The sequence below is a fragment of the Primulina tabacum genome, chromosome 5 (assembly GCF_025594145.1).
Source record: "Primulina tabacum isolate GXHZ01 chromosome 5, ASM2559414v2, whole genome shotgun sequence".
In the NCBI taxonomy this organism is placed as follows: domain Eukaryota; kingdom Viridiplantae; phylum Streptophyta; class Magnoliopsida; order Lamiales; family Gesneriaceae; genus Primulina; species Primulina tabacum.
The window spans coordinates 40659398-40673414 of record NC_134554.1 but is presented as its reverse complement, the minus strand read 5'-3'; the positions used below and the strand labels follow the sequence as shown (position 1 = coordinate 40673414).

At 34.4% G+C, this 14017-nt stretch overlaps 1 protein-coding gene across 2 annotated transcripts; it reads left to right on the top strand.

Annotated features, from left to right (window-relative positions):
* The first annotated feature begins 6693 nt into the window (after window positions 1–6693).
* On the top strand, window positions 6694–8014 carry LOC142545022 (uncharacterized). 2 transcript variants are annotated; one of them, XM_075652004.1, is made up of 2 exons: window positions 6694–6840; window positions 7657–8014. In XM_075652004.1, exons 1-2 carry the CDS (start codon window positions 6705–6707, stop codon window positions 7983–7985), a joined length of 465 nt encoding a protein of 154 aa, XP_075508119.1. In that variant the 5' UTR covers window positions 6694–6704; the 3' UTR covers window positions 7986–8014. The 2 variants fall into 2 exon arrangements, with proteins under 2 accessions (XP_075508119.1, XP_075508118.1); XM_075652003.1 differs by having other exon boundaries at window positions 6694–6861.
* Window positions 8015–14017: the final 6003 nt, after the last annotated feature.

Genomic DNA, 14017 nt, shown 5'->3' with positions numbered 1-14017 from the left:
ACTGAATACGCTGCAAAGCTCATCAATTCCTCTGGAGACATGACCAGATCGAAACACAAATTGGAACCTGTAAACGGAAGTAAAATACAGAGTTCACTATTTTGACTTAAAATACATAATATATACAAATGAATCGAGGTTTCTGAGTAGATTGGAATTATATTTTATTCATATTCAAAATTATTAAACACGAATGAAGTTGGACAAATGTTAGCGAATATAATTAAGGTCGAAGTTAATTGGAGATCGAGCTCAAACACACACACGCACACACATATATATATTATTCAGCTAGACTCGAAATAAAGTTATAATTAAAGCGTAGGCAGCGATCGGTCTTACAAGATAAAACTTGATGAATAAATCGGAGTATCCTCGTGATGTGATAAAGATGTTCAACGTTTCAGCGCGATCGATGTCTGGATTGTTTTCAAAGTGGTAATGGTTATTTTTTGTTGCAAAAAAAAATTTTTTGTTTTCCAAAATTTACATTTCTTTCGTTATATATATGTATACATACATATAACCATTACCACTTTGACAGGAAAATTAATTTTTTCGCTCTACTAACTTGTCTTCCTTTGGATTTAGTCCAGTAACTCGTCAAATTTTAGTTTTAGCATACTATCTTTTGATTTTTAGTTGTTTTTGGTCTAATTGCTGACGTTACACCGGATAAATCAACAATTTTTGGTGACTTTTAATTGTTTTTTTTTTGTGTTACATCAGTATTTTACAGTATCATGTCAGCATGTTGATGAAATTTAATTTAAAAAATGAAACGTTACTACTCCAAAACCAAACTTAGAATATTTAGTGAACTAAAACCTCAAAATGAGATAAGGTTGTGGTCCAAAAAATATTTTGCCCTAGTTTGGCTTCCCAAACATCCAGATTATCATTATCTTTATATTCAATTTTTTTAGCAGTCACCAAAAATATTATATTTTAATATTTTACTTAACAAATTTTAAAAAATTATAAAATTTTCACATATTGTTAAAATATCAGTCATCCTTTTTTGAAAAATAAACAAAACCAAGCAAACCTTTCGCTTCAATGCATACCTTAAAACGTCATCCTTAAACTTGGTGATTTCTCTGATATGTTTCCAAAAGTATGGATTCAATATGTTCTTCTTTTGCACAAACAAACTTTTCAAACCATTTCGAGTTCCCCATTCATATCCTTGCCCGTCGTCGATACTCAATGAGAATGACATCTTAGAGAGCTCCAAATCCACGCCAAGGCCGTCGATTACTTCGCTCATGTATGGACAGTGACTCGCCTATGAAATGATCCAACGATATTTAGTTCGTATGCATGGATGTCGAAGATAACAGATGAAATTTAGTATGAAAAATTATAAATATCTTCCTGTATATAAATAGACTTGTTTTGGCTTTTGATCCTGTAAGTCATTAAAATTTGGACTTAGTCCAATAAATTAATTAGTCTTCTCAATATCCATGATTGAGCTTTACGAGTATTGTAAGAGTTGATAGAAATGAAATAATTAACTAAAAAATATAGCTCTATGAAATTTAAAAGGAAAAAATATTTACCTTTTATACTCAAACATAATATTGTTCATAAGTTTTTTCTCAAAAAATATTGTTCATAAGCTTATAAGAAAATTACCTCTAAAAGCTCTATTTAATGATTTTTTTGTCCTTATTATATAAAATAAAAGATTAGTGTTTCTTCCAAAAAAACAATATTAATGTTACTTGTGCTCCATTTTATATTATATATGTTCTATTTTACCGATATATTTTTTTTCTTTCACACCAAGTATAATGAAAAATAAATGTAGTATTTTAGGCAAGACTGAGATTTCAGTACTTCATGTTATCAAATTTTGGTTTTATTCTCGTAACTTTCAATTGTTGACAATTTTAATAATTTGTTTTACAATTTTAGTGTTTTCACATGTCAGTAACACGTGGAAAAATGACCAAAAAATGCAAATTTTCCGGAGGAGAAAATCTTGAAGAAGAAAACAAAACAGAAATATTTACTTGATCAAAAACCGTAAAATCAAGATCAAGTGTAGTTCCATCAACCACAACGGTCCTAGAATGTATAGCGCCACCCAAGTAGTCTTCCTTTTCATAGATCACCACCTCCACGCCTTCTTTAACCAAAATGTAAGCCGACACGAGTCCGCTTATACCTCCACCGATGACCGCCACTCTCATCCTCGAATTGCTGTTGGGAACCAGATTTAACAACATTAACTTAAAAAGAAAATGGTTTACAAACTAAAAAGATACAATTTACTTACATGAATATCCGCACGATAATATACAAAATTTGAGTGTCTGAAGATCAAACAAGAGAAGAAAGAATGTACCAAATTTAAACTGGAGAAAGCATGCCGAAGCCCACAGAAGTTGTGAGCTTGATTCTCAATAAATTTCTGTACATAGGGCCTGAAATTTATTATAATGTCTAGTGAATCAAGCGTATGTGATTTGAGCTAAGTAAGAGCTATGTTACCTTTTTTTTCTTTTTTTCTTTTTTGAAAGGAGAGCTATGTTACCTAACATTATAGATATATTTTATTTTTGATAAAAACCAATAAATAAATCATAAATAAATATTTTAATTTTATAAAAATTTCATGGTGTCAATAATAATTTTTTTAAAATCTAATTCTTAAGTTAGAAAAAGAAATAGAGAACTCCAAAATCAAGGAGAAGGAAAACGTTCCCATAAATCAATTTAGTGAAAGTATAACCGAGTAGAAATAATAATAACTCAATTTTCTTTGATAATGAAAAAATTTTTGTTTACATGGTGAAGATGATAATTATAATTCTGAAAAAGATTGTTCTAGTTGTCACGCCAGGCCCGTGCTTGAGGCATTGGATAATGTATCCTATAACAACTACTTCTTATCTTTCCCCGTGTTACGAAATGATTAGCTAAAGTTGTTATACAATTCCATTGTATTCTATTATAAACGTTTTCAAACATTGATTTTTAACCAATGTGGAACAAAGATATTATACTAATCTTTTTCAAACTTTGGTTTAAACCCGAAAAAATTGAAAATACAAAGCGAAAAAATAGGAAATCCTATCGAAAATCGATTTTTTTTAATACAAATGTTAAAATCAAAGTTTATATGGTTCGATTTTGGATTATATATGTCAAAAGCGAACCGATTGAAAAACTGGATTTATTTAGATTAATAATTTTTTATATTTTATTAAGATTATATATTTTATAAAATGATATTTAAATATAAGACAAATTTATAATTTTTCATATTAAATTTCATTAGTTACCTTCAACATCGAAATAAGATAATTTATGTTTCTTTTGTTGTTAAACTTGGCCACAGGAGGGGTCCGGTCTGGGACTGGGCCTGAACTAGCGTCAAGGATAGTTAGGGAGCGTTTGGTACGCGTGATTAGGCGGGATTATTTTTTTTATCATGTCTAGTCAGCTGTTTGGTACGCGTGATTATTTAACCAAGTCAATCCCTCCTATGAATGATTAGGTTATATTAGGTAGGTTAAAATAATACCTCCTCATCCTCTAGGATTATTTATCCAACTCTTAATACCTCCTATTTTTCCAATTTTACCCTTCTCTTATATTCAAACTCACCACCACTTCCCGCAATCGACCGCCACCGCCACGACCGTCGCCGGCCGACCACCGGCCGACCGGTGACGGACCGCCGGCGCCGGCCGACCATTTCCGGCCGACCGGCCGCCGGCCACCGCCGCGACTGTCGCCGTCGCTGCCGCCGCGTAGGGAAAGGACAATTTTGTCTTTTCATCAAAAAATTCAAAATTATCCTACACTTAAAAATCTTGCCAAACATAATATTATTTTACACCATATATTACAATCCTACCACAATCATTTTCTTTATCATTTACTTACTAATCATTAGTTTATCTTATCCTTCCAACCAAACGTAGTCTTACGGTACGAGTTTTGAACACCCTGAGGTTAGGATCCATGTTCGTGCCCGATTAACTATGGGACCAGGGCAATCCTTATGTATTTTTTTAAAAAATTTATTAATTGTTAAATTTAAAGAATAACAAAAATATGTTGGAATTTGTAGGAAGCGCTGGGACGAGCAAATTGGCACTCTGTTACATGAACCAGTCAGTATTCAAGCTTTCGAGGTATATATATATATAAATTTTACATTTATGTATAGTTATAAATATAGAAGCTGACTATGTATCCTCGAGGAATCAAAGGCATCGTAGTTTGTATACCTTTACATATTTACCCTTAGGAGTTGGATGTTGCTTCAGTTTTGTCCATGTCTCCTTCATCACTGAAGGGAAATATTTATTCCTAATTTTAATTGATATATCTTATTGATTTATTTCTCCTAATATTATCTTTTCTTTGTTGATATGATATTTAATATTTAATTATGGTTTTGCCTTTCTAGATAATTATGTTAAGATTTTATTGTGATATGATTTCTTCCTTGAATTTAATTTCATATTGATAAGATTATGTGGAATATTGGATTTTACCTTTCTAGATATTATCTTTGTGATAAATATCTACTAGATATAATATTTATGATAATGATTTACATGATATGATATTATTGATTTGTTTCTAATAGAATTCTTGTTTACCATATCTTATAGATTTTTTATGGAAGATAAACTCTAGAAGAGATGAAAGATATACATAAGAGGTGATCAACGTGAGGTGATAGAGGGCGAATAGAGAGAAGAGTGTAGAGAGAGAGACGAAGAAAAATTCAGAGAGTTTTAGTGGAAGAGTTTTTCGTGGAGATAGTTTTTCGTGAAGGTGTTTTTCGTGAGAAGTTTTCGTGAAGAGTTTTCACGTGAGAAGATTTTCTTGGAGTTTTTAGTGAGAGTTTTTCTTGCGGCTTCTTCCTCTCGGTCAATATTCACTCATGTGTGCACGTTCAGAATTTCAGAGAAAACCTTATTCAAGAGACGTGCTGTGATTTAAAGAGTTGTGATAGAGTGTTGCTGTGAATGTTGAGAACATCTGCGGACAACATCTGGGAAGAAGTTGGCCGAAGATTGCTTCTCGTGGATCTACTTTTTAGCAACACGTTTTTGCTTTCTTGTCTTAGTTTTATTCTGGCTATTTGTTTTAGAAAGCATTTGTTTTCTTAACGTGTTGAGGAAATTGATTTTAGTGAGAATCACTAGTGATAGGTTTTTGTGTAAACGATTTGGTTTTTCTAGTGATTAATTTTTGCCATAAGGCACCGCACAAGTATTTATACTTGTGGAAATTTAATCTAGTCCATTTAGTTATTGAAAGTGAATTTGTGTTGCAAAATATAATATTCCGCTGCATGTTGTCCGAGATGTTGTAACATCTGGCACAACACTTAATTCTGATAAAACACAAATTTACTATTTTACATCCTATACTGAAAGTCTTATTATTTTTAGCATCTGTCGGACAAAATAATCCTAACAAGTGGTATCAGAGCCTACTTTTGATATACTAAGTGCTGATTCTGGTTTTTATTTTGTTTTGACAGAAATATTTAATGGACACGTCACTTGCAAACGGAGCACTTCGACCACCAGCTCCTAAACCTCCTGTCCAACAACAGTTTCGACCAAGGAATGAAGAAAAACGCTGGTTGCAAGTGAATCCTTTAGGTGTTGCCACTCCTTGCCGCAACATCTGCAAAAATTCAGTATGTTTGAACTCCACAACTTCTGGAAATTTGAGTGGAGATGATGGATCAGAGGCTGATTATGAAGAACTCACTCTTGAGAGTGTGCAAAAGCTTTATGAAGAGCTGTTTGAAGATTGGACCAAGAGAAACAAGTTGAACTCAAGTCTCATGAAGGAGAACGTTGAACTAAAAGCCGTAGTTGCCAAACTTGAAGTACTTTTGAGCAAAAAAGATTTGGAACTTGGTAAGACCAAAGAAGAACTTCAAAAAGCAACTGAAACCTTGTCCAAGTTTAATTCTAGCACATCCAAGCTTGATTCCATACTTTTGATGGGAAGAGATGACAAAAAGGGGCTAGGTTTCAAAGACAGTGTGTTTGAAATTGGTGAGTCTTCAAAATCTACTGCGTTTGTGAAAGGAAAAACTGAAACATTCACACCATCTCAAACTACATCTTCAATCAAAAGTTCTCCACCAAGAAAACAACATGCTTGCACCTGTTCCTAGGAAAAGAAAACGCAGGTATGTATGTCATTACTGTTTTAAGCCTGGTCATATCAGGCCATACTGTTTTAAACTCAGGGATGATCGCATGAATCAAAAGTCGAGCAAGATGTTGCCCCGAATGTTGTCCAGCATTTCCCGCAACACCTCCAACCGCCGACCTACAGTAAGACAAATTTGGGTACCAAAGGTAAAAACTCACTGTAAAGTTGTCTATACTTCATTGAAAACTAACACTGCAGGTCATTGGTATTTTGATAGTGGAAGCTCATGCCATATGACAGGATCACAAGAACATCTAACTGATTATGTTGAACAAAAATGTGGTAGAGTAACCTATGGAGGGGGAGCTAAAGGAAAGATTTTTGGAAAGGGAACATTAAATGTTGAAGGACTACCAAAGCTCCACAATGTGCTTCATGTTGAAGGATTAAATTCGAATTTGATAAGCATAAGCCAACTGTGTGATGATAATTTGCATGTCGAGTTTGATAAACATATGTGTGAAGTGTTTGATGAAACTAACTTGTGCATTATGACAGGTACAAGGTCTTCGGACAATTACTACCAAATAGGTGAAGGACTTTCATGCAAACATGCAGAAGTTAGTGAACTCGACCTATGGCATCCAAAACTTGGACATGCTAGTTTCAAAACCCTGAAGAATTTGAGTAAGTACGATGCTGTACGAGGTATGCCTAACATATCATCTAGTACACCATATGTTTGTGGAGACTGTCAAAAGGGTAAGCAAACTCGCGTGTCACATCACATGTTGCCCCACTTTGGGACAACACGTTGCCTCGAATTGCTACACATGGATCTTATGGGTCCTGTGGAAGTGGAAAGTTTTGGAGGTAAGAAGTATTCATTTGTTTGTGTTGATGATTTCTCACAGTTTTCATGGATAAGTTTCATTAGGGAGAAATCAGACACTTTCAATGTGTTTAAAAAATTGGTCACAAGGATTACAAACTTTCATAATTTGAAGGTGACAAGGATAAGGACTGACCATGGTAAGGACTTCGAAAACTCCTCATTCTCATCTTTTTGTGACAAGAAAGGCATTTCACATGAATTTTCTGCTCCAAAGAAACCACACCAAAATGGGATAGCCGAACGTAAGAATAGAACACTTCAAGAAATGGCAAGGATGATGTTGACTTCAAAGTGCATTTCAAAGCATTTTTGGGCAGAAGCCCTTAACACCGCATGTCATATTTCAAATAGGGCGTATTTGAGAAGTGGTTCGACTATGACATCGTATGAGATAATTATGGGAAAGAAGTCTAACCTTAAATATTTTCATGTTTTTGGTTGTGTGTGCTATGTTTTGAATGACAGGGATCAACTTGCAAAATTTGATTCAAAGAGTGATAAGTGTTTGTTTTTGGGATATGCCACTAATAGTCGAGCCTATCGCATGTTTAATTTAAGAACTAGGACTATTATGGAATCCATTAATGTTGTTTTTGATGACCTTGCAGATCTCAAAAAGAAAACAGCTGAAGATGATGTGGATGAGTTTCTGGAAATTCCAATATCACTGGAAAATGCAGATGTTGCCCCAGATGTTGCAACATCTGACACAACACCTGACACTGAAGTCACTGAAGCTGCGGACGAAACGAATAACGATGATGACGCGGTAGATGATGGACGGAATATTCCAAGTAAAATTCAGAAAAACCATCCATCATCTCAAATAATTGGAAGTATGCATGAAGGTGTCCAAACTCGAAAGAAAGAAAAAGTGGATTACCGAAAGATGGCTGGACTTATTTGCATGAGCTCCTTATACTCACAGATTAAGTGAATATCTACTGGAAATTGGCTTCAAACGAGGTGAGGTAGACAAAACTCTTTTTATTAAGAAATCTAAAGGTGAGAGTCTTATTTGTCAAGTTTATGTTTATGATTTCTCACAATTTTCATGGGTTAGTTTCATTAGAGAGAAATCATATACTGTGATAATTCTAGTACAATTGATATTTCAAAAAAAATCCAGTAAAACACTCTCGAACAAAACACATTGACATTAGACATCACTTTATTCGAGATCTAGTAGAGAAAGGATTGATTCGGATGGAATTTGTTGATACAAATAACCAATTGATCGATATATTCACAAAAGCATTATACTATGAGAGGTTCTCCAACCTTAGGAAATTTCTCAGCATGTGTTCTGTCTAATCATACATGGATGTTGTCTCAGATGTTATAACATCTCGGACAACATCTAACATGCATGTGCATTTCTAGGATTTAGACATACTGCATTTTCATGCATTCTGTGATATGATGTGTTGGAATGATGTTGCTTAATCTTCTGTTACACTTACAATTCCTTATTCTATCTTAATTGACACACTTGGATATGGTAAACAATCTGATTAAATCACAAAGTAGTTGAAAGATGATCATGTACTCCATGACATTGTCCCATACGAAAAGTGACTTGAAAAGATTGAGTACAAAGAAAAATCAATTATGCATATGCTCTGTATCAGAAGAAAAGATGGAAAAAAGCTACTTAAAAGAGTCCAATGAAGACTGTGCTTTTAGTGTGGGAGCAACCTCTTCTGAATCTAATACAGAAGGCAAAAATAGAAGAAAATGGAAAAAGCTACCTAGAGGAGTCCTAAAGAAGACCGTTCTTCTAGTGTGGGAGCTACCACTTCTATGGTCAGAAAAATAAAAAAAATAATAAAAAATCTCCAAGTGTGCAGAAAAATCAAATTTATTTTCTGGAATTGTGCATGTTGTCAGAAGATGTTGCCAACATTTGTGAAAACACTTCATTTGTGAACATATCTCATATTTGCTTTCATGTTTCTATTTCTGTTACATTATGTTATTAGGCATAAATAAGTCATGCATAAACATAACATTGTGAATATTGTTGTGTCAAGAGGACATGAGTATTTCGACAAAGAAAATTCGATGAAAATCCAGATTTTACTGAAAATTGAATATGTGTGATTTTTTATGGTTCAGTGGTGTTAGATCGATGTGGGTTTTAATTCTGGAAATTATTTTGAAAAGATATTGGACGCAATTATCTCGGTATTCTTGGAAGGTGATAACGGCTAAAAATATTTCCCATTAAATTTTTTTTCTGTTAAGGATCTTAGGATTGTTTGAGTAAATCTTGATTTTGTTACCGTTGCATGCATACTTATTCTTTTGATTTACACTGTTTTCTCTTCACATTATTCACATAATTTCTTCTTCAAGATTTCGTGATATAGTCTATTACTATAATCTTGTTGCTGACTACAGACTGCTATTGGATGTTAGTGTCCATTCTGGACAAAAAGGGGGAGAAGACGTGACTCAAACTCAAGGAAGTGTGAATTGAAAGGATCAAATGATACCATCTATCTGATACCTTTGCTTGATTTCGTTTTTAATGTTCTGCTTTGTTAAGGTTCTGCTTCCCTGATGTGTTTCTGTTTTAATTGCAGGTGTTGTCTCAGATGTTGCCAACACAACGACCAACATCCGTACTAACTTGATTTTATTCAGGGGAAGAAAAATTCTCATATTAACTGGAGTTCAACTGAGAAATTGAGTTTGATTTGATTTTGTCCAGAAAAGCAAAAAGGGGGAGATTGAAGGAAAATATTTATTCCTAATTTTAATTGATATATCTTATTGATTTATTTCCCTAATATTATCTTTTCTTTGTTGATATGATATTTAATATTTAATTATGGTTTTGCATTTCTAGAAAATTATGTTAAGATTTTATTGTGATATGATTTCTTCCTTGAATTTAATTTCCTATTGATAAGATTATGTGGAATATTGGGTTTTACCTTTCTAGATATTATCTTTGTGATAAATATCTTCTAGATATAATATTTATGATAATGATTTACATGATATGGTATTATTGATTTGTTTCTAATAGAATTCTTGTTTACCATATCTTATAGATTTTTTTATGGAAGATAAACTCTAGGAGAGATGAAAGCTATACATAAGAGGTGATCAACGTGAGGTGATAGAGGGCGAATAGAGAGAAGAGTGTAGAGAGAGAGACGAAGAAAAATTCAGAGAGTTTTAGTGGAAGAGATTTTTCGTGGAAGAGTTTTTCGTGGAGATAGTTTTTCGTGAAGGTGTTTTTCGTGGGAAGTTTTCGTGAAGAGTTTTCACGTGAGAAGATTTTCTTGGAGTTTTTTATTGAGAGTTTTTCTTGCGGCTTCTTCCTCTCGGTCAATATTCACTCATGTGTGCACATTCAGAATTTCAGAGAAAACCTTATTCAAGAGACGTGCTGTGATTTAAAGAGTTGTGATAGAGTGTTGCTGTGAATGTTGAGAACATCTGCGGACAACATCTGGGAAGAAGTTGGCCGAAGATTGCTTCTCGTGGATCTACTTTTTAGCAACACGTTTTTGCTTTCTTGTCTTAGTTTTATTCTGGTTATTTGTTTTAGAAAGCATTTGTTTTCTCAACGTGTTGAGGAAATTGATTTTAGTGAGAATCACTAGTGATAGGTTTTTGTGTAAACGATTTGGTTTTTCTAATGATTAATTTTTGCCATAAGGCACCGCACAAGTATTTATACTTGTGGAAATTTAATCTAGTCCATTTAGTTATTGAAAGTGAATTTGTGTTGCAAAATATAATATTCTGCAGCATGTTGTCCAAGATGTTGTAACATCTGGCACAACACTTAATTCTGATAAAACACAAATTTACTATTTTACATCCTATACTGAAAGTCTTATTATTTTTTGCATCTGTCGGACAAAATAAATCCTAACAATCACTTTTAACATCTTGTGTTTGGGTAGCAGCTTTTGACCAATCATTGATTAAACATTGGTCTTTCAAATTTTCCGATCTTAAGATAGACCTTCTCTAACTAATGTATTTCATTCAATACTAAAAGTTAACTCCTACTACAATCGTTGAAATGAGATAAGCTATAATTATTTTTGTCATTATAGACAATATTAAATATGCTTGTGTTTTTTGCAACCACCATCGCAATATATCTAAAGTGTCCTCATATGCATCACTAAAATCAAAAGTAGTGGTAAAATAATTCTCAAGTTATTGACTGGAATTTGAGGATTCTCACAGACGTTTCGTCCGTTATCTTAATAAAAGTTGTGCTTATGTAAGTTTAGAAGTTATATTACTAGTGGATGCTGGTTCATGTGGAACAATTGGTCCACAATATTTGGTATTATATTCATTATAAATATCGTATAGGTGACTTCTAATATTAAAAAAAATCAACGAGGTAGATAAAATTGTTTTGTAATATGGTCTAAAGAATTATGATATAATGTTAAACATTTCTTGTCACTACAAGAATTTTGGCATACAACAACGCACCTACGACAACGGCTTTTCACTAAAACAGTTGTCGTATACTTTTAACAAAGATTTTAGTGAAAATCGTTGTCTTATGTGTGTCTTTTTAAGCAAAAGACAACGGTTTTCTAAAAACCGTTGTCTTTTGGCCTTTTTTTGGGGGGTCAAAGACAACCGTTGTCTTAGGTGTGACCATTGCTCATCAATGATTACAAAATTGTGGCAGGTTTTTTTTTAAAAAAAATCATAATGGCCTACCCGGCAGTTCAAATCTGCTGGGTTGATCAACGACCAGGTGACCTATTGATCGTTGTGGTACATTTAAAAAAATAAATTAATCAAATACTGTCAACTCATTGGATTCAACCCGTCCGACCTAATGGGTCGACGAGTTTTAGACCCAAAAATGGTAACCTAGCCGCCTTTGGTTGGTTACGATCACGGTCACGGTCAAGGTCCCGGTTCAAACCTGTTGACCTGGTTAATCGGCCCGCTGACCACGGTCAGAGCCCAGGTCCTTTTCCCACCCGGCCTGTGGCCAGATCTATTTGTTGTGATTATCCGAAAATAATGATGTTTTTAGTGGGTTTTGGATTAGCTATGGAAGGCAAAGTCGACGACATTCTTTTTTGGGGGAAAAATGGGATATGATGGGGTTGAAAACATAAATGAAATATTTTTTGGTCTCTGTCTAATTAGGCCATCTCAGGAAATGAGATATTACCTTAGAACATGTTATGGTTATCTTAATTGTGGTGACATGGTAAGAAAAAATCAAAAGTTAAGAGAGAACCAGAACATTTGCTAAGAAGAAATTCCAGTAGACAGTCATTGTCAGACATTTAGTGTTTCGCACTAGATTCGACTATTGTCTCTACTATACCAAGACGGGTCTTTCCAGCGTGCTTATGTCCTAACTAGCACGCACTCTAGGAAACTTCCCAGGGAGTCACTCATCCCATAATTTTCCCAAGTCAAGCACGCTTAACTTTGGAGTATTTATGTGATGAGCTCCCGAAAAGAAGATGCACCTTCTTGATATGAGTAGAACCTATCAAATCTTTTAAGTTTTCCTCAACTGAACAGTCTCATACCTGAACACTTTTTGGAATCCCTCTCCTTTTGGTATGAGATCAGTTCATTCATGTTACCTTCGCCTAAAAGCACGCGAGGAGCCGCTCATTGTTCGTGCAACATATTGGCACCGGCGATCACCTCCGCCCTCTTCGGCCCCAAGCCTCACATGCCCACCAGCTTCCGCTTGGTTAGTCCCCGAACCACACTATATTAGGAGAGGTCGACTCTGATACCAACTGTAATGCTCCGGATTCGACAATTGTCCCCATTGTACCAAGATTAATGTGAGGATCCTGATTTTCGAAGAAAACCATGTAAGCAATAAAACTCGATATTTAAGCTTGAAATTACAAATTAAAGAAACTCAACAATAGAATTAAACTTTCAGCTCAAAAAGCTCGAGGGATTAGCTCAAAAACCACAATAATCGAAGCGTTGTCAGCGGAGGAGAAACCCCTAGCTCATGAACTCAAGATTCTACCTCAAGGGAACTCATTGATCCATGTCCTAAAAGAGCAAAAAATTAAGACATGGGAGGAGCTAGAAGTTGGACATAATTAAGATGTAAGGAATGACCCTTGAGTGCACCAAGGTGACCCTTGTTTTGGATAAACTTTAACCATTTGGAGTCTACTTGGACCATCACTTGTGGGTATTTTGAAGATCGATTTCGGATGATATGGGTTGGGGGGGGTGGTGATGGATCTACCATTTTTTCACATATAAATACCTCATCATGTGGTGAAAAATGACACACCAAATACTCCGACAAAAATCCTCCAAAATTTGACTACTCTCAAGCAAGAAAGGAGCTATTGTGCTAGTCCGTTTCAGGCAGCAACTAAGGGATACCCAAAGTGTTATTCTACTCAAGAATTTCATCCAAAACCTACTCGAGACGGTACTCAATTCATGCCCAAGAGTTATCCAGGTTCGGCCATGTCTTCACTCAAGAATCAAAAAAGTTTCGAACCACATCTTTGAATTACGGTAAGTGGGCTTATATATGTTTTAAAAGCTTATGTATATGTTATAATATCGATCAATGTACTATGTGTTTATTCTGCTCTCGATTTCCTTTGACTCTGCTGATTCCATTCAAAATTCTGATAAGTTCTGTTTGATGAATTTGATACTATAATATACTGTTATGATTCGAGTTGGATATGGAACGAAGATTGTAAACTCTATCTGGATCCCATCAGTGGGTATAAGAATGTTTTCTGACCCCCATCAATGGGTATAAAACTGTGTTCTGGCCTCACCCCTTAGAGGACTAACATATAGGGGGACAATTTGATCATAGAAAATGAGATGAATAACAGTGTTTCGTTTATTCTGATTTGTTCCGATAAGCTCACTTTCACATTTTGATTCTGATTCTGTTAATATTCTAATATGATAAGTCGATATACTAAGTTTTGAAAATATGTTTGG

Coding starts and splice junctions, on each gene's coding strand:
- LOC142545022 (XM_075652003.1), top strand. CDS start 6,705: ATGACAGGTACAAGGTCTTCGGACAATTACTACCAAATAGGTGAAGGA. Junction 6,862..7,656: donor TAAGTACGATGCTGTACGAG/GTATGCCTAACA, acceptor ATGACCTTGCAG/ATCTCAAAAAGAAAACAGCT.